The sequence below is a fragment of the Aotus nancymaae genome, unplaced genomic scaffold (genome assembly GCF_030222135.1).
Source record: "Aotus nancymaae isolate 86718 unplaced genomic scaffold, 86718_ANA_hifiasm-v0.15.2.pri h1tg000002l, whole genome shotgun sequence".
NCBI lineage: Eukaryota > Metazoa > Chordata > Mammalia > Primates > Aotidae > Aotus > Aotus nancymaae.
The window spans coordinates 56,015,588-56,042,038 of NW_026988413.1; the positions used below are offsets into that span (position 1 = coordinate 56,015,588).

The 26,451-nt window shown below is 39.3% G+C and overlaps 2 protein-coding genes across 4 annotated transcripts in view; one reads left to right on the plus strand and one right to left on the minus strand.

Annotated features, from left to right (window-relative positions):
• Positions 1-486: 486 nt before the first annotated feature.
• Positions 487-5,068, minus strand: TMEM60 (transmembrane protein 60). Its single transcript, XM_021667868.2, has 2 exons — positions 4,767-5,068; positions 487-1,181 (listed from the first exon to the last, which is right to left on the minus strand). The coding sequence occupies exon 2, from the start codon at positions 1,129-1,131 to the stop codon at positions 730-732; it is 402 nt and encodes a 133-aa protein (XP_021523543.2). The 5' UTR covers positions 1,132-1,181; positions 4,767-5,068; the 3' UTR covers positions 487-729.
• Positions 5,069-5,289: 221 nt separating this feature from the next.
• Positions 5,290-26,451, plus strand: part of PHTF2 (putative homeodomain transcription factor 2) — a 175,374-nt gene continuing 154,212 nt past the window's right edge. For 2 of the 3 annotated variants that reach the window (XM_012466553.2, XM_064374913.1), the window contains exon 1: positions 5,290-5,487. The gene's annotated coding sequence lies outside the window, so the exon portion shown is untranslated. Of the gene's footprint in view, positions 5,600-26,451 lie in introns of all 3 variants that reach the window. The other variant, XM_064374907.1, reaches the window with a different exon arrangement.

Consider the following 26,451-nt stretch of genomic DNA (forward strand, 5'->3'; position numbering starts at 1 on the left):
TCCCTGTTTCAGTCACTAGGTTTTTTTCCTTCATAATTTAGAAACACACATGGCCATTTATTTGGTCATAATAGAGCCATGGTATATTAAACTTCTATTCAAACATGTAGGTTTTGTTTTTGTTTTTTTGAGACAGAGTCTTGCTTTGTCACCCAGGACAGAGTGCAGTGGTGCAATCTTGGCTCAGTGCAACCTCCACCTCCCGGGTTCAAGCGATTCTCCTGTCTCAGCCTCCTGAGTAGCCGGGATTACAGGTGCCCGCCACTACGCCTGGGTAATTTTTGTACTTTTAGTAGAGACGGGTTTCACCATGTTGGCCAGGCTGGTCTCCAACTCCTGATACACCAGCCTTGGACTTCCAAAGTGTCGGGATTACAAGGTGTGAGCCACCGCACCCAGCCCAAACATGTAGGTTAAAGATTTTATATTTACTTACTTTAGATACTGACCACATACAACATATTATTCAAGAGTCATGTAGAAAAATGAGGTCCAAAAGAAACTTTATTTACATAGAGATAATAAAGATCTCAATAACAAATGCTGAATAATTAAGCTGTAGACTGAGCAGAAGTCCATGATTCACCAATCCTGTTTTATGGAAGTAGTATACAACTACATTTGGCATTTTCCCTCAGTTTTCTGGTATTCATAAAGCTTGAAAAGATTCAGAACACTTTAATGGTAACTTGTTGAACAGCAATAGAAATGAGATGATGTACTTAGCAGTCAGTCTCTCACAAAAAAGACGTTATATCCAAGTTCTGTTAAAGCCCCAGCCAGCAAGGCCCATAAAGGAATGAAGACATAGGACAGATTCATGGTAGTAAACTGTTCCAGTTTAGCACAGAGTGCGAGGCAGAAGGCTAATTTAAGTAACATTGCAATGAGGTACCAGGCTTTTTTTTTAATATTGTGTGATCCATGTCGAGGGTCAAAGCCAGACTTACACCGCCCAGCCATTTTCACAATCAGCATGACAAGAAGGATAGTATCAAATATCCAGACTGGAATAAATATGAGGAACCAGTTCCAAGGTGCTTTCTCATCCAGTTTCAACACCAACATGATCAAGAAGAGTAACGTGAAAAGCCAGGTGAGCAGTACTCTCTGAGCCAAGGACATTCTCATTTAAACAGTTTAAAGAGGCTGTTGCAGGATCGAAAAAAAGGAAAAATACCCTAAGAGAAGGAGAAAAAGTCAAGATTGTTTTGATACCAGAAAAAATAAATCACTTCCATTCCTAGTGAACAAAGCTGGCTCTTTCCCAACTGACTTCCTAATTGTGAAAACATTCTACCATTCTTCCTTTCAAATCCTCTAAAACTTACAGTGATCGTTGACATTACATCCACCATTCTCTATAGCCCGTGACAAAGTACAATTTTTAGCATATCCACTGTATGAGCTCTATTCAGAATGTCAGGTGATTCCTTTTCAGTGCTATCACTGGAGTCCAGGCACTTATGACTTTATTCCTGCACTGCAAAGATGCTCTTAATCTTCCTCTACATTTGCAAATCTGTAATTTTTCATTCACTTTCAAGGGGTACAAAGAAAAAAACATTCAAAGTAGTGAAAAGGGGAGAGGTGGTATCAAGCTGAGAAGAGAGTTTTAAGAGGAGGGAATGGGAAGGGTGTGTGGCTCATGCCAGTAATCCCAGTACTTTGGGAGGCCAAGCTGGGCATATCACTTGAGCCCAGGAGCTACAGACGACCCAGGGCAACAGAGTGAAACCCTGTCTCTACAAAAAATAAAAAACTGGCCAGGCGTGGTGGCTACTGAGAGGCTGAAGTGGGAGGATTGCTTAAGTCCAGGAGGTCGAGGTTACAATGAGTGAGCCATGAGATCGTGCCACTACACTCCAGCCTGGTCAACAGAGTGAGATCCTGTCTCCATCAGTCAATCCATCAATAAAAGGAGGGAATGGTTAATAAAAATCACAAGGATATCAAGTAGAATTAAGATTTTAGTAGCCGGGCACAGTGGCTCACGCCTGTAGTCCCAACACTTTGGGAATCCAAGGCAGGTGCATCTCTTGAGCCCAGGAGTTCAAGACCAGTCTGGGCAACATGGCAAAACCCCATCTCCACTAAAAATACAAAAAATTAGTCAGGCACAGTAGCACATGCCTGTATTCCCAGCTACTTGCAAGGCTGAAGTGGGAGAATCACCTGCACCCGGGAAGTTGAGGCTGCAGTGAGCTGTGTTGCACACTGCACTCCAACCTGGGCGACGGAGTGAGACACCCCCCACTGTTTCAAAAAAAGAAAACAAAAAGATTGTAAAGAGGTTGTTGGGCTAAATAATATAAAAGTCATTGATAACACTGGATTTTCACATAATTTGGAACTTATATTCTTAAATTCTCACTTATTTTCTCATAAAAATTCTTACAAATACCTTTCCTGATATAATATACATTTTTTTCTTTTAACAATACTCTCACTGATTTGTGGCATAGTTTTTTTTTTTTTTTGAGATGGGGTTTCGCTCTTGTTGCCCAGGCTGGAGTGCAATGGCAAAATCTCAGCTCACTGCAACCTCCGCCTCCCAGGTTCAAGTGATTCTCCTGTCTCAGCCTCCTGAGTAGCTGGGATTACAGGCGCCCACCATTAAGCCCGGCTAATTTTCAGCATTTTTTAGTAAGACAGGGTTTCACCAAGTTGGCCAGGCTGGTCTTGAACTCCTGACCTAAGGTGACCCACCCACCTCGGCCTCCCAAAGTGTCGGCCTCTCTTCTAGAATATTTTCTGCTTTTTTCCTCTAAGGTTCCATTCAGGTATAGAATATTTTCTATTTTGCGCTAATGCTGAATTTGCTAAGCTGATTTTTAAAAACTTGGAATTTTGATTGTGAATGCATAAAACTTAGGGATAGCATTTATTACATTTAATCTTCACATATAGGTTTATGACATGTTCCTCTGCTTATTCAAGTTTATTATACCAATCTTTATGACCATTTGGAAAAAGGATAAGTAGAATGGGAAATTAGAAGCCAGAGACTGCATGCAGTTGGTTAAGGAGTAAACAGAAGATCCAGAAATGGAAACAGTGGAGAACATTGTATTCCTTTGAGTCATTTGGCGAAGAGAAAATGAAAGATGAGGTATATGAAACTGAAAGAAGAAATTTTCAGGAAAGGAAGAATTTAATTATGACTATAAACAGAGAAATAAAGCAATGGGGAATGACACTGAAGATGAGAGAAGATACCTGACAGAAAGAGAAAAAGATCAGAAGGTGCTAGGGATAGGAACAAAAACATGCAAGGTAGAAGGAAAGATGCAGGAAGATAACAAGGAAAAGGTGAAGAAATTAGCTAAATGAGCCAAATGCCCTAGATTAGTGTGCTCAATTAACTGTATTTTAGAACCAATCTTGATGTACTGTGCAACATCTATACTACTTTAAACAAATCTATACTACTTTAAATGGTGGCTATTCTGGTGCAAGAGAACATATCTGTTTTATTTCAACAATTAAGTATGAGTCTCCTAACTCACCTCTTTCCCCTTACATCCATCTAGTGGCAGTTAAACTTGTTTACTTAATTGGCAGAGGCTTCATACTGCAGTACTTTTTGCTCCTAAGGAGTAATTTTTCTGTGTTGGTTTCCTTTCCTGGCCAGAGGCTGTCATATAGTGGGATGTGGGACTGAATTTGGAAGCAGGGTTGGAGGGGTCTGTGTTAATAGCCATGGATGGATTTCATCCTGTAAACTGCACAATCCCCATCTCCAATCAATCTGGACGTTTCTGTGAACCTCTAAAAAAAGGTTTACTTTTCCATCTGCCATCGGATAAGACAAGCTTCATTTTTTTTTCTTATGATTGGCTGCACTCACCATGGTTTTAGGGCTGGAGGTGAAAGGATGCAAGTAACAATCTTATCGTTCCTATAAGATGTATAATGTGGGATGCCAGAAAATTATGTTATGTTCTTGCACGAAAATACTCTCAATGGGGAAGCACTGCTGATACTTAAATGACGACTGAAGGATTGTATGCTCGCATGCTGAACTACAACGACGACATACGACCCCAATTTTATATTTATGTCTTCATCAATTTAGGCAGTAGTTACGTTTCCTACTATTCTCTCCATATGAGAGGAGGAGGTGCGTACTCCAAAAATGTGCTCAACTAAAATGTTTCCCATTTAAGGTGGTTATTTCTGGTATTAGGAAGACAGTTAAATAATGATTCCTATTTTTAAAACCTTCGGAATTACCCCCGTGTGGAAATATACAGAGCCCTACCCACATTGTCTGCGTCTAAGTATCAGCCCCCATTTCCCTTCTCTCGCCACTGCCAGTACTCTACCAAGTGAGCCTGCCTCATCCCAAAGGTAATTTTGCTTCATGAGCCCACAAATTCTTCATAGTGAGTCAACTTCGAAAAGCCCGTGCTGCAACAGCCTCGGCCAAAGGAACAGCGTTCCGCTTACAACTTCGCTGATCTGGGGGCCTACTTGCCTCTGGAACTTCAGGACGTTCCTAAACTATCCTTGCCCTTCTGCAAACACCGATGGTCGGCTCGCGGCGCCTCACCAGGACGTCCCCCGTTTATGGACTGTGGGCCTAGCACACGAAGTTTAACACGGTTCATGCTGGATGGTCACAGAAGCCCTGGAACCAAGCAGGTGTGTGCGCGTTTGGGGCTGGCTGTGTGATGGATTGGGGGTCGGCCGCACAGCCCACGGAGGAATCCGGAGGCCAGCTCAGGTGCACGGTGCAGGCTAGGGCAGAGCCTCGGACTCACCTGGCAACGCCGCCGGCGGGAGAGCGGAAACGGGCGCGAAGATCAGGAAATTCGCCAGTTTGGATCCTTGTCCTTTTCCGCACTTTTCCCCCCATTAAATCCAGAATCCGTCACATGATAATTAGGAAAAAAATTTCAGTTCCGCCTCCCCAATCCACCGCGGTAGAGGCTCTCACAGTTCTACCTCAGGGCCGCGCCCACATCCGGGGCTGGTTCTCACCGCCCCTGAGTCTACCCTATAGGTAGAGACGACGCCAATCTGGATTCAGAGGCCCCTTTTCTCACGGCAATTGGACCATTTGTCGGCCAGTGCAAACCAACCGACCTTTCTTTACATTCGGGTTCGACAGAAAGGCGGCAATAAAAGAATCCATTGGTCCCGCCTCTCTACTGTCACGGGTTAGGAGGGAAGTCAGTCCAAGCTCAGCCTGGAGTTTCCGTGCTCCCATTGGGCCTACAGATGTTAATCAGACCAAGCCGGCGCTCAGCTCCGCCCCCTCGGGGCGCCCCGCCCCTTCTCCCGTCCTCCCCGCCCGCGCGCAGTGACTGCAGGCTCCGGCGCAAAATCCTGCGGGAGAGGGGGCGGGGCAACGCTTTGGAGGCAGCGCGCCCGCTGGGAGCCTCGTTGTGGCTCCTCGGGCTCTGGCGGCCGCGGCGCTAGCTTCGGTGTCTCCCGCGCGCACCTCAGCCGCCTCCTAGCGGCGCGGCGCCTGCTCCTACGGTAAGAGCGGTATCACCTCCGCGCTCGGGTGGGCCGTGTGGAGGTCATCGAGTTCTGACAGAATCTCGAGGATGGATCGGGACGAGGGAGGAGAGCGGTTGTCGGGATGGAGGTGGGGGCTCCCGGGCCAACGCGTCGCCGCCTGCGGCCGGTGACTCTCCAAGCAGTCTCCAGTAGCTGAGGGCCGGGGTCAGCCGCGGCTCCCTCCTCTCATTCGACCGGTGGCGAAGGCTCAGCCGCCTTTCTCCCGAGCCCGCGCGGTCTTCAAGCCTTGATGGTGACTGGCCGAAGCCCAGCACCGCCGCCCGCTCCTCCGGCCCCGCTCCCAGGCCCCTGTCCTTTGCTTCCTTCCCTTGGCGCTGTGCTGAGGGGTCGTCGGGTCCTGGAAGGGCGTTCAGGGGTCTCGGGTGGCGAGCCCGGCGGTCGGGGAGAGGTCGGCTAGCGGCCGGAGGAGCGGGCTCGGGAGGGGGCGGTGGCTCGCGCGCTGGAGGAGGTGGAAGGAGGGTCGCTGCCCTGCCCCCTCTGAGCAGGCGGCGATCGAGTTTTCTGCTCCCAACATTACGGAGCGGGTACTGAGATACTAGGCACCGGCCTTAAGGGATATTTCCCGTCTGGAAACAATGCCCTGCTCCATCAGCATGCTACATCTTTTCTTATTTTTAGCTGCCCAATGTTGACAGCCGGCGTTCTGGTATTGTCCTTCGAGTTATGGCTTTCTAACTCAGCACCTCCTTGTGTAACTTTAGGGATCATTCTGTCACTATCTGTCACCCTTTTTAGTTTTAGCCTGGCAAAAACAAGGAACTGCTTTATACTAACCTGGCAAGTACAGGATCTGGAACAATTTATTAATCTCAGTGTGTACTTTACATGCCAAGTAATTTGAAATTCATGGTGAATATTAAATATTTTGTAGTTTTCAGTTGCTTTCTTTGTTAATAGTATATCCTGCTTACTTTTAGACTACTTTTTAGGTGTGATACTTTAATTTTACAGCTTTTGGTTAGCTTTTGCCATTTTTAAACATTTGTATCATTTTTTTTTTCCTCCAAGACATTGGCTAGAGACTTACTATTTGATCTTGTTTTCAGGTATTTTTGTAAAGTTTATTTTCTTTCAAACTGGGCCTTTTTTCACCATATTTTTAATATTGGAAGGTGAATTCTGAGAATTTGGAAACTGTACACTTTAGCCTAAAGGGCCATAAACTAGCATAACAATTTGAAATCCTAACTTGGATATGGTGTATGGACTGCAAATTTTAAGAGAAGGAAATGGATATGCTTTATCGTTTGTAGTGGCTCAACCTCCATAACCTGGAGGAGAGGAATCTGGAGGTCTGGGGAGAATGAGCCATGTCTGGGACCAGACGCATAGTGGTTCCAGGAATTTTTTTTGCTCCAGAAATAGCCTGCCTCCCACACAGACTAGCTGTCTGAATGCGTCTGATAGTTTTAAGTTAGGTGTTAGTGAGGCGGAGAGTTTTCGTGTTCTAATTTTGACCACTTTCTGGTAGAGCATGAAAATGTGGTCAGTAAAGAAGTATAGTATACAATGGGGGCACTCTTGCATAGTGAAGCCTCCAAGAGTAGACTCTTTTTGAGCCCAAACTGGCACTGGACAGTTGGCCCTAAAAATAATGGCTCGCCCAATTTTTAAAGCATGAACCTTTTTGACTGGTCCATTTAATGCAAAATTGCAAGGAATTTGTAATGAAAAAAGCGTCACTACACTGAAGAGAATTTTGGGTGGCATGTGGATAAAATGAGACTCAAAGTAGTTGGACTACTTGTATATTATCTTATTTAACCTTTTAGTCCTGTGAGATGGGTACTGATTACCATCATTTTATAGATAAGCAAACCAAGACTTAGTTTAACTCATATGTTCGAGATTTCTTCTCTAATGAGTCAGTAGACACCTAAGCAGTCTGATTCCAAAACCTGCATTCCAAGCCCTTATACTGTATTGTCGCAGTATAATTGGCTTCGTGGAGACTTTATAGTAGGATACTACTGAGTGGAAAATAATGCTGCAAAACCATAAATTGAATCCACTATTGTACACAATAACACTTTGAGATGTAGGCACTGTCGGATGTTGCTGAAGATAAAGAGATGGAGTCACCTTCTCTGTATTTGAGGAGCATCCATTTGGTGGGAGAGATGGATATTTGAACAAATGATGATAATACAATACAGTGTATACAGATTGAGCATCTGTAAACTGAAAATCTGAAATGCTCCAAAATCTGAAACTTTTTGAGTGCCAAGATGATGCCACAAGACACTTGACCTCATGTGACAGATTACAGTCAAAATACAGTCAAGCCGGGTGCGGTGGCTCACGCCTGTAAACCCAACACTTTGGGAGGCCATCGCGGGTGGATCACGGGGTCAGGAGTTCAAGACCAACCTGATCAATATGGTGAAACCCTTTCTCTACTAAAAATGCAAAAAAAACCCCAAAAAACAAAAAAAATTAGCGGGGCGTGGTGGCATGCACCTGTAAGTCCTAGCTACTTGGGAGGCTGAGACAGGAGAATTGCTTGAACCTGGGAGGTTGAGGTTACAGTGAGCCGAGATCACACCACTGCACTCCAGCCTGGGTGACAGAGTGAGACTCCGTCTCAAAAAAAAAAAATAAAAAGAAAAGAAAAAGAAACAGTAAATAATTTTAAGAGAGAACTGGTTAAGTTTGAGGGGAGCTACCACTGAAGCCTAAAAGGTCCGGAGGTGGTGTTCGTAGATGGGGAAAGAGGGCATGCCATGCAGAGCAGGAAGCAGCAAAGTCTCATAACAGAAATATGGATTGTTGAGGGAATGGTTATTGTAACTTTATATAAAATACATGTGTGAAGACCAGCTTTAAATGATAATGGTATGTAAATGTGGTTGGGCAAAGTGAGTACCACCCAGTTTTGATGATCAGAAATTGCATACTTAGATACTAAAATTATAGGAGAACCTCAACAGTTTGTCCATTATTGCATGTGTTTATTTAATATTTACCTTCACTACTTATTTTCCCAGTGCAAATTAAGACTCAAGGAAGAATCCCATAGTGACTGTTGCCATCCCTTATCCTCTTTACCTGGTCTGTAGCCACATGGAGTCATTATTGCAAACTCCCGTTTGCATATATTTTGACTGTCTTTTCTTAACTCCTATTTGATACATGATAGTGGAATAGAACATTTTTATTTTGAGACAGGGTCTTATTCTGTCTTCCAGCTTACAGTAGCGCAATCACTGTAACCTTGAACTCACAGGCTCAGGCGATCTGTTCCCTCAACTTCCTGAGTAGCTAGACCTGCAGGCATGCGCCACTGTGTCCAGCTAATTTTTTAATTTTTATTTTTTTGTAGATGCAGGTTTTGCTAAGTTGGCCAGGCTAGAGGCCTCAAGTGATTCTCCCACCCTGACCTCCCCAAGTCTTAGGATTACAGATGTGAACCACCATGCCTGGCTCCAGTGTGTTTTAAATTGGGACTCCTCTTGAAAATCTGAGAAAGTCGCATGCTTTTGTCTTCTTCTCAGATTAATGCAGAACCATAAATATTCAGATTAAATTTACAAATCTGAAATATCACTTGATGACCAGAATCATATGACTAAGTAGAAAATATTAAGTGACATTTAGGAAAGCTGCGTTTTTAGTCCACCTTGTTAGTCTTAAGCAAATTGCTAACATGACGCAAAAGATAGAAATGAATTTTCGGGTGAGAAAACCTGACTGCTTCCTAGAACAGGTAGTTTTCGAGCACTAGGAATGAAAATCTGCTGGATCTCATTCTAGGTAGTGAACAGGAACTGGAGCAGGAAATAGCCGTGGCTGAACCACTACCTGATAATAATCATAACATGATTAAATTTGACATTTAATGAGAGGAAGTAAAGGGTAAAAAAGTGCATAGTATGCAGCTTTCCAGTTGCAAAAACAGTACAAGAAAGGAGCTGTTAAAAGTATATCTACAGAAATTTTAAAGACATATAGTCACTCATATTTGTTGCATGACTGAAAGTACTTTAGGAAGACCTGTATAGGCTCTGTTACAGATAGCAGAAAATTTATAAAAATTAGGTGGCATAAGTTTTGGTAGTCTATAGACCTAGGTTCAAGTCCCAATTCTACCATCCACTGGTTGTGTGACATTGTACTCATTATGTAATTTTTTGAGGTTCAGTTTTATTTGTTCATTAAATGGTGTTACCTACTTTGTGAGATTTTAAGAATTAAATGAGATAATGTATGTAAAGCACTTGACATATTCTTGGTTTCTAAGACTAGCTAAAAAAGTGGTTGTTGCAGTTATTTGACTAAGTTAAATAGGTGTATGTGTGCACATGCGCACGAGTGTTGTAAAAGAGAAGCCAGAAAATGGCAAACAAGCAAATAAAACCTTAAAAGGAGGCAATAGGATTCAACAGGCAGAGTTGAATAAAGAATCATTTCAGCCACACAAAAGAAGGGAAAATATCGGGAGAGAGTTTCACATGATCAACTTTTTTTTTCTGAAGAAAGTATATCAAACTCATAAAATCAGTTGGAGTGTATAAATAAGGTTTTGCTATTCCAAATGACAATGAAAAAAATCAGTGAAGTAGAGTTTCAGTGAATTAAGTGTATAGGAAAAGGGACTTTTTTTCTCAAATCTCTTAACCACTTTCTTTTTTATTTCTAAAATTATTTGACAGAGAAAAGCTATTAATTGTATAGTTACGGGAATGCTTTAATTGCAAGTAATCCTGGGAGATAGAGCAAACTGATTTGACTGCACGGATTTCCTGTGTGTGTCTTTTGGGTGTTGGAATGCATGAATGTATCATTTGTTGAAAAACAAACACATCTTCTTGTTCCCAAATCTTTACTTTTGTAGTCTTTGTCTTAATGAGTGAATGAGGTTTTCTTTTGAGACCGAGTTTTGCCCTTGTCGCCCAGGCTGGAGTGCAATGGTGTGATCTAGGCTCACTACAACCTCCTTCTCCTGGGTTCAAGTGATTCTCCTGCCCCCCAGCTAATTTTTGTATTTTTAATAGAGACAGGGTTTCACCATGTTGGCCAGACTGGTCTTGAACTCCTGACCTCAGGTGATCAACCCACCTGGGCCTCCCAAAGGGCTGGGATTACAGTCATGAGCCACCACACCCAGTCTTAATGAGGGTTCTTTTAGTGTTCAAGCCAAGAGTTATGTGGTTCCTCTCTGTATCTTTTATTGCCAGTCAATCACTACATCTGGTCCTTCTGTCTACTAATCATCTATCTTTCAATCATGCCTTGTCCCAACACCCACAATTAAGGAAAAACAAAACAAAACAACCATTGGCACTGACTTAGTTCAGACCCTCATTATTGTCCCCAAATTATTGTCATTTACTTCCTTTTAATTTAGCCTTACACTAATCATTTCTTCACACAGTTTCCTTCAGAATAATTTTGCTGAAATACTAACATAATATCAAAATTATATCCTTAGTGTCTGCACTTGATAGTTAATAAATATTTGATCCTTCCATATATCTTAAACTTCAGACAGTACTAAGTAACTTGCATATGTAGGCTTGGGGTTTTCTTTGTGGGAAGAATTTTAACTGTAAATTCAATTTCTTTAATAGACAAAGACTTACTCAGTTTATAACTTCTTGAGTTAGCATTGATAGTTTGTATTTTCCTAGGAATCTGTTCATTTAATCTAAAGTTGTTAAATTCATTGGCATAAAATTATTCATGACATTCCCTAATTAATCTTTTTACTGTCTATAAGACATATAGTGCTGTCCTCTCATTCCAACTCTGATGTATTTTCTCTTTTCTCTCCTATTCTCCTGGCTAGAGGTTTATTGATCTGTTTTATCAATCCTCTGAAAGAACCAGTTTTTAGTTTTCTGTATTGATTTTCTATTTTCAGTTTCACTGGTTTCTATTCATCTTTATTATTTTTGTTTTTACTGTTTATTTTGCATTTTATTTGCTCTTGATTTGCTGGAATCAAGTTGGAAGCTTAGCTCATAATTTGAAACATTTATAAGAATCTTCTCTGAAATGAGTGTTTAATTCTATGAAATTCTCTCCTAATTAGTGTTTTGACTGTATCTTACAAATTTTAATATGTTGTTTTCATTTCATTCAAGTTCAGAATCCTTGATAAATTCCTTTGTGACTTCTTTGACTTTACCGGTTATTTATAAGTATATAGATGAATTTCCAAATACTTGGTGATTTTTCAGATATTTTTTAGTTACTTATTTCTAACTTGATTTCGATCTGGTCAAAGAACATACAGTGTATGTTTTGAATCATTTTAAATTTATTGAGGCTTATTTTATGGCCCAGAATATGGTCTACCTTGGCCAATGATTTATTCACACTTGAAAAGAATGTTGGGTGGAGTGATTTGTAATTGTCAATCAAGGCTGGGTGCTGTGGCTCATGCCTGTAATCCCAGCACTTTGGGACGCCAGGGAGGCAGATCATTTGAGGTCAGAAGTTCGAGACCAGCCCGGCCAACATGTTGAAACCTCATTTCTACTAAAAATACAAAAAATTAGCCAAGTGTGGTGGTACATGCCTGTAGTTCTAGCTCTTCAGGAGCCTGGGGCAGAAGAATCCCTTGAGTCTGGGAGGTGGAGGTTGCAGTGAGCTGAGATCGCGCCACTGCACTCCAGCCTGGGTAACAGAGGGAGACTCTGTCTCAAAAAAAAAAAAAAAAGTCAATCAAGTCAAGTTGGTTGATAGAATTGTTCATGTCTTCTATATATCCTTGTTAATTTTGTCTACTTGTTATCAATTTTTGGAAGAATGGTATTGAATCTCTATAAATGTGGACTTGCTGATTTCTCCTTGGAATTCTGTAAGTTTTTGCATCATATATTTTGAAGTTCTATTGCTGAGTGCATGCATATTTATGATTGTTATGATTGCTTGGTGAATTGGATTCCCTTATCATTTGAAATGGACCTCTTTAATCCTGGTAATATATTTTGCTCCAAAATCTACTTTGTATAGCTGTTCAAGCTTTCTTTTTATTAGTGTTAACATGATATTTTTTCTCATCCTTTTACTTCCTACCTTTTTTTTTTTTTTGAGATGGAGATTCCCTCTTGTTACCCAGGCTGGAGTGCAATGGCACGATCTTGGCTCACTGCAACCTCTGCCTCCCAGATTCAAGTGATTCTCCTGTCACAGCCTCAAGAGTATCTGGGATTACAGGCGCCTGCCACCAGGCCTGACTGATTTTTGTATATTTAGTAGAGACGGGGTTTCACCATATTGACCAGGCTGGTCTTGAACTCCTGACCTCAGGTGATCCATCTGCCTCTGCCTCCCAAAGTGTTGGGATTACAGGCATGAGCCACTGCTCCTGCCCCCTACTTTCTACCTTTTTATGTTTATATTTAAGTGAGTTTTTGACAGATACACATAAAAATAGGTCTTGCTTTTGGGTCTTGGGTCTTGCTTTTTAAAATCCAATTTCCTAATCTCTGCCTTTTAATTTGGATCTTTTTTTTTTTTTGAGATGGAGTTTTGCTCTTGTTGCCTAAGCTGGAGTGCAGTGGCACAGTCTCGGTTCACTGCAACCTCCACCTCCCGGGTTCAAGTGATTCTCCTCCCTCAGCCTCCTGAGTAGCTGGGACAACAGGCATATGCCACCACACACAGCTAGTTTTTTCTATTTTTAGTAGAGATGGGGTTTCCCCATGTTGGTCAGGCTGGTCTTGAACTCTCGACCTCAGGTGATCTGACTGCTTAGGCCTCCCAAAGTGCTCGAATTACAGGTGTGAGCCACCGTGCCTGGCCCAGACCATTTACATTTAATGTGATTATTGATATTATTGGGTTTAAGTCTTTCATCTTGCTATTTGTTTTTTGTCTCATCTGTTCCTTTTCTCTTCTTTGGATTCTTTGAGTATTTTTGTGACTTCATTTTATATCCTTTTTTGACTTGTCTATAGCTCTTTTTTCTTGTAGTTTTTGTTTGTAGCAGCTAGTATACATCATTATCACAGTCTCCTTTGGAGTCAAAAAACTACTTCATATATTTTATGAAAACCTTTTAATATTACACTGTTTCCACTTTCTGAAACTTTGTGCTGTTATTTGTGCTGCATATTATAAATCCTGAACTATATTGTTCATCTCTAACTTTTGTCAGTTCTCTTTTAAAGAGATTTGAAGATATATATATATGTATATATATATATACACACACACACACATATACATTATATATATAAAATTTTTTAAACACTCTTAGATTTGCCCCTTTTAAGGTTGACTAGTATTCTTTCATATGTATATACTACTTTTTGTTCATCCATTGATGGATATTTGGGCTGCTTCCACCTCTTGCCTATTGTGAATAGTGCTGCTATGAATGAGTGTGCAAATATCTCACTGAGACTCTGCATTCAGTTCCTTTGGACATATACAAAGAAATGTGATTGCTGAATCATATGGTAGTTCTATATTTAGTCTTTTTGTACCATTTTACAGTTGCATCAACAATGTACAAGGGTTCCAGTTTTTCCACATCTTCACTGATATTTATTTTCTGTTTTTTGTTTTTGTAATAGTCATCCTAATAGATGTAAGGTGATATATTATTGTGGTTTTGATTTGTACTTTTCTGATAATTAGTGATGTTGAGCATCTTTTTTTTTTTATTTTTATTTTTTATTTTATTTTTTTTTTAAAGAGAAAGAGAGAGAATAGGAAGGAGGAAAAAGGAAGAGAAAGAGAGAGAGAGAATGGGGAGGAGGGAGAAGGAAAAGAAAGAGGGAGAGAGAATGGGAGTATTGCTTTCTTGCCCAGGCTAGAATGCAATTTAGTAATGGGTATTGAAAACCTCTTTTATACTGATAATTATACTTAATGATGTAGTCAGGAAGGAATAAGGGAAGAAGATAACAAACAAACAGCCAACCAGTATTTAATTTAAACCTATGAAATGCTATGCGATTACTGAGGAGTGATTTACTTCCAATTATATAGTCACCTTTGGAATAGGTGTGAGGTGGTAATGTATGTTTTGTGTATTTGAAGTGGAGAGTTCTATAAATGTTTATTAAGTTTACTTGTTCCGGGTCTGAGTTCAAGTTCTGAATATCCTTGTTAATTTTCTATCTCGTTGATCTATAGAATTGTTAGCTCTTCTTGTTGCATTGATCCTTTTGCCATTATGTAATGTCATTCCTCACCTCTTTTGATCTTTGTTACTTTAAAGTCTACTTTATCAGAGGCGAGAATTGCATCTCCTACTTTTTGTTTATTAGTTTATTTTTACTCTCTGTTTGATTGGTAAATCTTCCTCCTTCTCTCTGAGTCTTTGTGTATTGTTGCATGTAAGATGGGCCCGGATGCAGCATACCGATGGGTTTTGGCTTTTTATCCAATTAAAATATATACAAGTTTAATACCGGCGTTTGATGCTAGCTGGCTGTTTTGCCCATTAGTTGATGTAAATTTTTTATTGTGTTGAAGTTCTTTGCTTTTTGATATATTTTTGGAAAGGCTAATATTGGTTGTTCCTTTATATGTATAGTGCTTCTTTCAGAAGCTCTTGTAAAGCAGGCCTAGTGGTGGTGAACTCTCTAAGTACTTGTTTGTTCGCAAAAGATTTAATTTTTCCTTCGCTCATAAAGCTTAGTTTGGCTGGATAGGAAATTCTGGGTTGAAAGTTCTTTTCTTTAAGGATGTTAAATATTGGTCCCCACTCTTTTCTGGCTTGTAGGGTTTCTGCTGAGAGATCTGCTGTTAAGTCTGATAGGTTTCCCTTTATGGGTAACCTGACCTTTCTCTCTGGCTGCCCTTAGTATTTTCTCCTTCATTTCAACCCTAATAAATCTGGCGATTATGTGCCTTGGGGTTGGTCTTCTTGAAGAATATCTTTGTGGTGTTCTCTGTATTACCTGGAGTTGAATATTACCCTGCCTTGCCAGGTTGGGAAAATTTTCCTGAATGATATCCTGAAGAGTATTTTCCAACTTGGATTCATTCTCTTCATCACATTCAGGTACACCTATCAAACGTAAATTAGGTCTTTTCACATAGTCCCATATTTCCTGGAGACTTTGCTCATTCCTTTTCATCCTTTTTTCTGCATTCTTGTCTTCTCGTTTCATTTCACTGAGCTGGTCCTCGACTTCTGATATCCTTCCTTCTGCTTGATCAACTCGACTGTTTAAACTTGTGCATGCTTCGTGAAGTTCTCGTGTTGTGTTTTTCAGCTCCATCAATTCACTTATATTCTTCTCTAAATTGTCCATTCTCGTTAACATTTCGTCAAACCTTTTTTCAAGGTTCTTAGTTTCTTTGCATTGGGTTAGAACAAGTTCTTTTAATTCACAGAAGTTTCTTATCACCTACGTTTTGAAACCTGCTTCTGTTATTGGAACACACGTGTAATCTATTAAGCCTTGTTCCGTTACTGATGAGGAATTGCAATCCCCTGTAGAGGGAGAGGCATTCTGATTTTGAGTATTCTCTACTTTTTTACGCTGGTTTCTTCCCTTCATTATATATTTGTCCGTCTGTTGTCTTTATAATTACCGACTTTCTAACTGGGTCTCTGACGTCCAACTTGTTGATTCCCTGCGCGGAAATCTGAGCAATCCACTGAGCCGGCCAAAACAGCGGTGTTAAGATTGCTGGTGCTTTTCTGCCCGGAATCTCCGGACTCTGCACCAAGAACTGGCGTGCTAAGGCACCAGCAAAACCGCCACGCCGGCCACAAGAGTCGCCCTGGCGACCCGTGGAGCTCCTCCACTGGGAATCTCCTGGTCCGTGAGCAACTAATATTCGTCTGAAAGTGTGGCGTCCTCTCGTTCTTTGCGCTTTCACTGGGAGGTACGTGCCCGAGCTGCTAATCATCCGAGCATCTTTTTTGTATGCTTGTTGGCCATTTGTAGATCATCTTTGGGCAAATGTCCATTCAAGTCCTTGGCCCATTTTTAAATCGGTTTATTTGATTTTTTGTTACTGAGTTGTGGGAGCATCTATATATTCTGAATATCAACCCCTTATGAGATTTATGATTTGCAAATATTTTCTCCCATTCTACATGGGAGAAAATATATGCCTTTTGTGCCTTTTGATGCACAAAATGTTTTAAGTTTGATGTAGTTCCATTTGTCTATTTTGGCTTTTGTTGCCTATACTTTTGGTGTTACAGCCAAGAAATAATTGCCAGGTCATATGTTATGAAGCATTCCCCTGTGTTTTCTTCTAGGAGTTTTTTAGTTTTATTTCTTATGTTTAGGTTTTTAATCCACTTTGAGTTAATTTTTGTAGAGGGTGTAAAATAAAAGTCCACCTTCATTTTTTTTGTTGTATCCTATTTTCCAAGCACCATTTGTGGAAGAGATTGTTCTTTTCCTATTGAGTGGTCTTGGTAACCTTGTTGAAGATTATCTGACCACATACATGAGAGTTCATTTCTAGAGTCTTTATTACATTTGTTAATTTATCTTTATACCAATATCACATTGTTGTGATTACTGTTTTAAAATATGTTTTGGAATCAGAAGGTGTGAGTCCTCCAAATTTGTTGTTCTTTTTCAAAATTGCTTTGGCTATTTGGGGTCCTTTAAGATTCAATATATATTTTAGTATGAGTTTTACTATTTCTGCCAAAAATACTCTTGGGATTTTGATAGGGATTGCATTGAATCTGTAGATCACTTTGGGTAGGATGGAAATTTTAACAATATTACATCTTTCAATCCATGAACATGGAATTTCTTTTTATTTGTTTAAGTCTCTAATTTCTTTTAGCAATGTTTTAAATAATAGATGTTTTAATATCCTTGTTTACAAGTCCTATTCTCTTTATCATTTGTGGGTCTGATTCTGTCTCCTCATTATGAATTATATTTTCCTGTTTCTTTATATGCCTGACATTTTTTGTTTGAGTACCAGACATTTTATATTTTACATTGTTTCAAGCTGTAATTGGTCTTCCTGCTCCTTTTTGGTGGTTCTTTCCCTTGCTTCAGGTAGTTTTTCCTACACTATGTATACCAATCAATACTCAACTGAAGACTTAAGGGGAATCCTCTACAGAGCTACAGAACTATTCTTTGTACAGCTTTCTCCTCTTTGGGTACTTTGCTCTGGGAATTCTAGCTGCTTTGGTGTCTCTGAATACTCAAATCTGGCTTCTTAATGTAGGGATACTTCTGGGCTCTGGTTTTCCCCTTCTAGCACTGCATCCTGGAAACTGCAACAGCACATTTGGACAATCATAGGGCTTACTTTTTGTTTCCACTCTTTTGGAGATGTGCTATCAGTTTCCCAGTATCTGAAAAGTTTCACTTTTTTTTTTTTTCTAATTTTTTAGTTTTTAAATGGAGAGGAATAATCTGGTCCTGGTCCTTGTTACTCCCACAATGTCTAGAAGTGGGGACTTCTGTATATTGAGTTTTGAAGTAATAGTTTAAATGGAAAATATAAATATAAAAAGTACCATTTTTATTTTTGTTATTTTTAAATCCCAACTTTGTATTTAGGGTGCATAAACATTGCATAGCCAGAACCACAGTAGACTATAGGTTTGATTGGCTGAATATGTTTAGGTTCATCTTTGTCAGCATTCCTGTTTCTCTTAAAAGAAATGTAGGCATGTATGATGAGTTAAAAGGTAAGCAACTAATTGCATTTTCTTATGTAAACCCAGTTCTTTTTTTTTTTTTGAGGTGGCGTTTCACTCTGTCGCCCAGGCTGGAGTACAGTGGCATGATCTTGGCTCACCACAACCTCCGCCTCCCAGGTTCAAGCAATTCTCCTGCCTCAGCCTCCCAAGTACCTGGGATTACAAGTGCTGCCAACATGTCTGGCTAATTTTTGTGTTTTTAGTAGAGATGAGATTTCACCATGTTGGCCAGGCTCATCACAAACTCCTGACCCAAAGTGCTGGGATTACAGGCGTGAGCCACCATGCCTGGCCATAAACCCAGTTCTTATTGACAACAAAACTTTGTGTATGTGTGTGTACAAAATATGTCTGTATAATTTCTAAGGAAGATTATTAGATTAATGAGAAATGTTTATTTTCTTAAGGGTATAATAATTCAGTTTTTATCATTGGAAAATATTTGCAACATTGACTGAAAATACTACTGTAATCATATATTGAATGGTAATTTAACTTAACCTTGGACATAGTAGATATTAAGGACTGTTGAAGATCTCTGTGGGTGAAATGGACTTAAGATGGGCTTAACTTGTCTCTTCATTGATTATAGGCAACTAGAATGACCTTTAGCTTTACTTCTGATGGAAGTAGATTATATGAATTGGTAAAATTGAGGCACTGGGCTAGTGTTCTTATTCCCATCCTATATTACTTTTCCATTGCAACCACACTAAATGAAATCATGAGAGGAAGGTTGTATGTGTATTAAGTCAATAGTTGGCATGTAGAAAATTAACATGAGAAAGGAGGTATTTTAAAATTGAATTAAAGCTTATCAGTTATGTTTGTTTTATTCTGACAGTTCAGATTTTTTAAAATGTGCAATAATAAAAAACTTTGTATACCCTTCACCCAGTTACCCATGTATTAACATTTCACTATATTTGCTTCATCATTTTCTTTGTCTTGATATATATATGTACATATGTATTACTTTTTTCCTAATTTGAGTCATGACACTCCTTTACCGCTACTGACTTTTTATTTCCTAAATATAAGATTGTTCTCTACATAAAGACAGTATAATGATCAAAATCAGGAAATTGACATTTATAGTACTGTTTTCTAATCTGCCCACCGTGGCCTCCCAAAGTGCTGGATTACAGGCATGAGCCACCATGCCCAGCCGAATGACCTTCAGTTTAAGATTGGTTGATTTTTTCCTCTTGATTAGATTTGGGCTATGTACTTTATTTTTATTTTTTTATTTTTATTTTTGAGACGGAATCTCACTCTATCACCAGGCTGGAGTGCAGCAATGCAATCTCGGCTCACTACAACCCCCGCCTCCTGGGTTCAAGTGATTCTCCTGCCTCAGCTTCCTGAGCAGCTGGGACTACAGGTGCATGCCACCATGCCCAGCTAATTTTTGTATTTTTAGTAGAGATGTTTTATCATGTTGGCCAGGATGGCCTCGATCTCTTGACCTCGTGATCTGCCCACCTTGGCCTCTCAAAGTGCTGGGATTACAGGTGTGAGCCACTGTGCATAGCCTACTTTTATTTATTTTTGAGGTGGAGTTTTGCTCTTGTCGCCCAGGCTGGAGTGCAGTGGTGCGATCTCGGCTCACTGCAAACTTCGCCTCCTGGGTTCAAGTGATTCTCCTGCCTCAGCCTCCCCAGTTGCTGGGACCAGGCACCCACCACCATGCCCAGCTAATTTTGTGTTTTTAGTAGAGAGAGAGTTTCACCGTGTTAGCCAGTCTGGTCTCGAACTCCTGACCTCAGATGATCCACCCATCGCAACCTCCCAAAGTGCTGGGATTACAGGCATGAGCCACTGCACCGGCCCTGGGTGGTGTACTTTAGGCTGGAATATCACAGACATGATGTTGTGTACTTTTCAGTGTATTGTATGAGGAAGCAAATTTCTCCTATTACTGGTGATGATAACTTTTATAATTTAGTTAAGGAGATATCTGCCAGGTTTCTCCAAGGTAAAGTCACTACTTTATTCTCTGTAATTAATAAGTACCTGTGGCTAGATACTTTAAAATTATGTTAATATCCTTCTACTCTCAAACTTACCCATTATTTTTAACATCTATTGATGATTCTTGTGTGAATCAGTTATTATCAAGATGGGTGCCAAATGGTGATTTTTCTAATTCTGTAATTTATTTTTGTTTATTAGCTGACTTCTGTGATAAAGAAAAGCTTCTACCTCTTTATTCATTTATATATTCATATTAGTATGGACTCGTGGATTCTTGTTTTATCCCTTTGCCAACATCTCTATGATTCTTTGAGCATTTTTTTTACTTTCTGATCCAACAAGACATTCCACAGTCATCTGGTACTATCTCTGTACCAGCCCTAGAATAAGACATTTCTTTGAGGAGTGTTGGTTTTTTTTTTTTAACTATGAAGTGGTATTTAGAGATGTAGATGTTAGGTTTGCTTGTTGCTACTGAGGAATCATTGTTTCTAGGCCATCTGAGTGTACGTAGTTAAGTATATGTGTATATGGATGAGTGTGTATGTGCATGGGTGTCTGTAATACACATTTATTTTCAGAAAATAATAATAACTAGTGTCATGGCTGCTAAAAATAAAAAAGTGAATATAGGCTTAGGTTACATGACCAAGTGATCATATCCTTATTGCAAGAAATTATAGCTCCAGTGTTTTGCATTCTTCAAATACATTATTTTGTTGATTAACTGGATTCCAAGAATTACTTAGATCTTATCTGGTGAGGAAAAGAACTTAGATGGCAAGGGGCCTGGAATTCATGTTATACGAAGAACAAGTGAAGGAGTTGGGAACATTTAGTCTGGAAAAAGATTAATGGCAACATATACTTATTAAGTTGTTTGAGGCAGAAGAAATGACACACATTTAATCTGTGTTCACTTAGAGTATATAATTAATATAGATGAATGCATTTTAAGAGAGATATAAATTTATCTCTGCATAAGGAAAATTTTGAGGCAAGTTTCCTCTAATGGAGTAAAATGATTTGAATACTTCAAACTCAATTGTTATCTCTAACCAGGAAAAGCTTGCTTATTTTTACATAATTTGTGCTGTAAGAAGTTAGAACTACTTGAGAGATGTCTAAGTATGCTATATTTAGTGACTTAGTCAATAGTATGTTTCACCAGATGTATCATGAGGAAAGGATTCTGTTATAAATAAATGTAAGAAATAATGTGTACATAATCTTCTGTTGGATATTTATAATGCAGAGTAACATGTTAAAAGCTCTGTGAAGTCCTCAAGTAAGGGAACTTTGTGACTTTTTCTAATCTAATGGATATAGGAACAGGTTCGGTTACAGGCATAATCTAACAGTAGTCATCTATAGATGCATGGTATTTATTTATTTATTTAATTTTAAACCAGACCTTCAAACATTTTATCCTTTAAGTTACAAACAATCCAGTTACATTCTTTTATACATAGTATTGATACCGAGATATTTGATGTGATCACCAAGGGACTGCATGAAGATAGAGATGTGTAAAAACTGAGCTCAGGGAGAAGAGGAAAACCAGCAAAGAAACTGAGAAGGAGTTAGAAAACAGGAACAAACTGAAGAAAGTGGTTTCCCAGAAACTAAGTGAATAAAGTGTTCCAGAAGAAAACATAATCAGTGTGCTTTACGCTACCAGTATGTTGAATAAGATGAGCAACTCAGACCTGACCATTACATTAAGCAACTGGAAGTCATTGGTGTCCTTAGAAAGAGCTTTCATTGGAGGGTTGGGGGTAAAAGCATGATTGGATTGAAGAGAGGAGATGGAGAAGTGAGAGTAGATAGCAATGTTTTACTCTGTGAAAGGGAGAAAAGAAATGGTATGGTATTTATTGAGCACCTTCTATGTCATATTGCTGAAAAGATTTAAGCAACAATGAAATGTATGAGCTATACATAGCCTATGATTCTGGCTTAATAGTTGCAGTATGTTTATTAAGTACTTTTCTCTGTGATGTGGATTTGAATAGACTACAAATTGAAATATTGGTTTCCTGACTTTTAGAAAATTTCTTTAGATTAAAAGAATGTTAGGGATAGTGGCTGTTAAATGGTATTGCATTCTCCAGTTTCTAGGTGGTTTAGGCAGTTGGCTTAGTAGTTTTATCAATCATGAATTGATGATCTGGACATGTTAATAATGTTGTTACATAAAATAGTAAGATTTGGTATCCAGTCATATGTTCGTCATTTTTAAAATGACCTAGTATCAAGAATAGCATTTAAAGCCACATATCCTAATTTTAAATTGGTCCCTGTAACCACAGGAGGAGAAAACTCAGGAAACATAGTTCAGTCCTCATTTCTACTTCATTAACTTTCCATCTACCTTCTTGGAGCTAATTGCAAGCCCACTCTCTAAGACGATTTACAACAAATTCTCATTGTTCACAGCTGTGTTAATAAAAGGTCACTGCAAACTGAATTGGCCAATAGTGAACCGTTGCTCTTAGAGTAAATACAGAGTTGACTTCCTGTGAGCCACTGTTCATGACATATTTGTCTACTGATCAGTACATAACCTTGTTTCATATGTGTTTCTGTTTAAAGACACCTTACTTAATTTTATTGTTAATTTTGTTAATAGTGAACTCACAACCAACAGCACTAAACTCCTGTCCGAATGAAATTTACCTAACATAGTATTTTTTCTGTAAGACACATTAAATCCTTCTTGCATTTAGGAGCACTAGACTGCACTTCAGCACCACATGTCGGGGGCATTTTTAAACAACAAAATCTAGGCCTGGTGATCACTTTGGGAGGCTCACTTTGGGTGGATCACTGGAGGTTAGGAGTTCAAGACCAGCCTGGCCAACATGGTGAAACCTCATCTCTACCAAAAATACAAAAAAAAATTAGCCAGACATGGTGGCATGTGCCTGTAATCCTAGCTGCTCAGGGGGCTGAGACAAGAGAATCTCTTGAATGTGGTAGGTGGAGGATGCAGTGAGCCAATATCATAACACTGCTTTCCAGCTCCAGCCTGGGCAACAGAGCTAGACTCCATCTCAAAAATAAAATAAAACAACAAAATTCCAACAAAAAGAAAAAAAAAATGGAAAAAACATGATACTACACCACTAAAAGGACACTTGTTTGTAGTATGATAGCTGTCTTATTTAAGATGGTGTTACCTTGTTCAACCTAGCTGGGAACATACATGTTGGGAACCTCAAATTTTTCTCTGCTTTGTGCATGTCTGCAAATGACTGCAAAAGCACCAGGAGTATTGATTTTAGCAAGCAGGCAGATTTGCAGATATGAAATCTATGAAAGTGGCTGACCAGTAGGTTAAATGGAAATTTTGGAATGCATTGCATAATTTCATCCTATTTATGATGGTAAGAATTCCATTTTACTGAAGCTATAACTATTTGGAAATTGAAATTTTAAACTCTTTTCAATTTGTAGTTTTTATCAAAGTTCTACAGATAGATGTTTTCAGAGATAGTTATACAAAATTTAGGCAATAACAGCCCTAGAGTTCCTTTTCCACACTTTCTCTTTCCTAGGGACAAACAGGTTCAGCTCTTTCAATTGATATTTTATTTACCATTCATAGAGATACGTGTTTGACTTCCAGACATCTGCAGTGTCATAGAAAAATAGTCACTCATTGGCATGGCGTGAGAAAGTAGATCTATTATTTTAAGATCTTTCAACTAGTCTGCCTAAATATGAGACTAACTTTAATCCCATTTCCAGGGGTTGCCTGAACGATGAATCCCTGACACTTGTTGATGTTATTGCATAAATTGGGTTAATATTCTCCTTTCTCTACTATTGCTGTCTGCTTTCTCAGATCAACTGTCAGTTACAAGTCACATATCTTCTTTCAAGCTTAATTTTTGTTGTTTTTTCCCCCCCATTCTCTCTGTTCTTGTGTATGTATGCCTTTGCTGTTATTTCAGTTAGATATTGTAAGGGAGTGAAGTAAGATGCCTGTGTTTATTCTGCTTGTTTTTTTTTTTCCTCGTGGAAATTTGGTTGTTGTTTTTAATATATTGGAATAACTTTTTTTTTCCTTTGAGACAGTCTTGCTGTGTCACCCAGGTTGAAATGCAATGGCGCAATCTTGGCTGACTGCAACCTCTGACTCCTGGGAGGTTCAAGTCATTCTTGTGCGTCAGCCTCTCAAGTAGCTGGGATTGCAGGTGTGCACCACTGTGCCTGGCTAATTTTTGTACTTTTAGTAGAGATGGGGTTTCACCATGTTGGCCAGGCTGGTCTTGAATTCCAGACCTTAAGTGATCTGCCTGCCTCGGTCTCCCAAAGTGCTGGGATTACAGGAGTGAGCCACCATGCCTGACATGAAATAACTTTTAGTAGTTTACCTGGTTGTAGTACATGGGTCCAGAACAGATACAGGTTTCATTTTGTTCAATTCAGTTATATTATTTTAAAAACCTACTTTTATTAATTGGCACATAATGTACATATTTCAGGGGTACATAATGATGTTTCAATACATGTTATGTATATAATTAGATCAGGGTAATTAGTGTATATGTTATTTCAAACATAATTTCTTGTAGCTATTTGCAACTACATATTATTTTTAACTATAGTTATCCAACAGTGGTATATAGAACACTGGATATTATTCTTCCTATCTAGCTGTTATTTTGTAACCTTTCACAAATCTCTTCCTATCCCTCCCTTCATTATGCTCTTCCCAGTCTCTAGTATCCTCTGTTCTACTTTTTGCTTCTATGAGATCAGCTTTTTAGCTTCTACATATGAGTAAGAACATGCAGGGCTTAACTTTCTGTTCCTGGCTTTTTCGCTTAACATAGTGTCCGCCAGTTCCATCCATGTTGCTGTGAATGACAGGGTTTGATTCTTTTTACGGCAGAACAGTATTCTACTGTCTGTAGACCCCATTTTCTTTACCCATTCATCTGTTGTTAGGCATTTAGGCTGATTTCATATCTTGATTATTTTGAATAGTGCTGCAGTAAACTTGAGGTGCAGATGTTTCTCCAATCTACTGATTTCCTTTCCTTTGGATAAAATTCCCAGTGGTGGGATTGCTGGATCATATGTTAGTTCTATTAGTAGTTTTTGAGGAATTTCCATGCTCCTCTCCATAGTAGCTGTACTAGTTTACATTCCTACCAAGTGTTTAAGAGTCTCTTTTTCTCTGCATCCTTTCTAGCATTTATCATTTTCTTGTCTTTTTTATAGTAGCCATCTTAAGTGGGTGAGATGGTATCTCATTATGCTGTTGATTTGATTTGCATTTTCTTGATGATTAGTGTATTAGTTTGTTCTCACGCTGCTAATAAAGACATACAGGAGCCTGGTAATTTTTAAAGGAAAGAGGTTTAATTGACTCAGAGTTGAGCATGGCTGGGGAGGCATCAGGAAACTTACAATCATGACGGAAGAGGAAGCAAATACGTCCTTCTTCACGTGGCAGCAGGAGAGAGAAAAAAAGAGAACCGAGCAAAGGTGGAAGCCCCTTATAAAACTGTCAGATCTTGTGAGAACTTACTGTCACGAGCATAGCATGAGGGAAACCACCCCCAATCATTCAGTTACCTCCCACCAGGTCCCTCCCATGACACATGGGAATTATGGAAACTACAATTTAGGATGATATTTGGGTGGGAAACCATATCAATTAGTGATATTGGGCATTTTAAAATATATTTATTGGCCACATATATGTCTTATTTTGAGAAAAGTAGATTTTTTGCCCTTTTTTAAAATTGGATTTTTTTTTTTTGATGTTAAAAAGTTTGAGTTCCTTGTTTATTCTGGCTATTAATTCCCTCTCCTGTGAATAGTTTGCAAATATTTTCTGTTAATCTATAGGTTATCTTTTTATTCTGTTGATTGTTTCCTTTGCTGTGTAAAAGCTTTTTATTTTTATAAAAATACGTTTATTTTTGCTTTTGTTGCCTATGTTTTGCAGGACTTATTCATAAAATCTTTTCCCAGAACAACGCCCTGAAGCATTTCCCTTATGTTTTCTTTTGGTAGTTTTGGGTTTTTGTTTTTGTTTTGAGATGGAGTCTTGCTCTGTTGCCCAGGCTGGAGTGCAGTGGCATGATTTCAGCTCACTGCAACCTCTGCCACTCAGGTTCAAGCAATTCTCCTGTGTCAGCCTCCCAAGTAGCTGGGACTACAGGTATGTACCACTATGCCCAGTTAATGTTTTGTATTTTTAGTAGAGATGGAGGTTTTACCATGTTAACCAGGATGGTCTTGAGCTCCTGATCTTGTGATCCACTTGCCTCGGACTCCCAAAGTGCTGGGATTACATGCGTCAACCACTGCGCCCA

Bases quoted from the DNA above. Each gene is read 5' to 3' on its own strand.
- TMEM60 (XM_021667868.2), bottom strand. From the start codon at position 1,131: ATGAGAATGTCCTTGGCTCAGAGAGTACTGCTCACCTGGCTTTTCACG.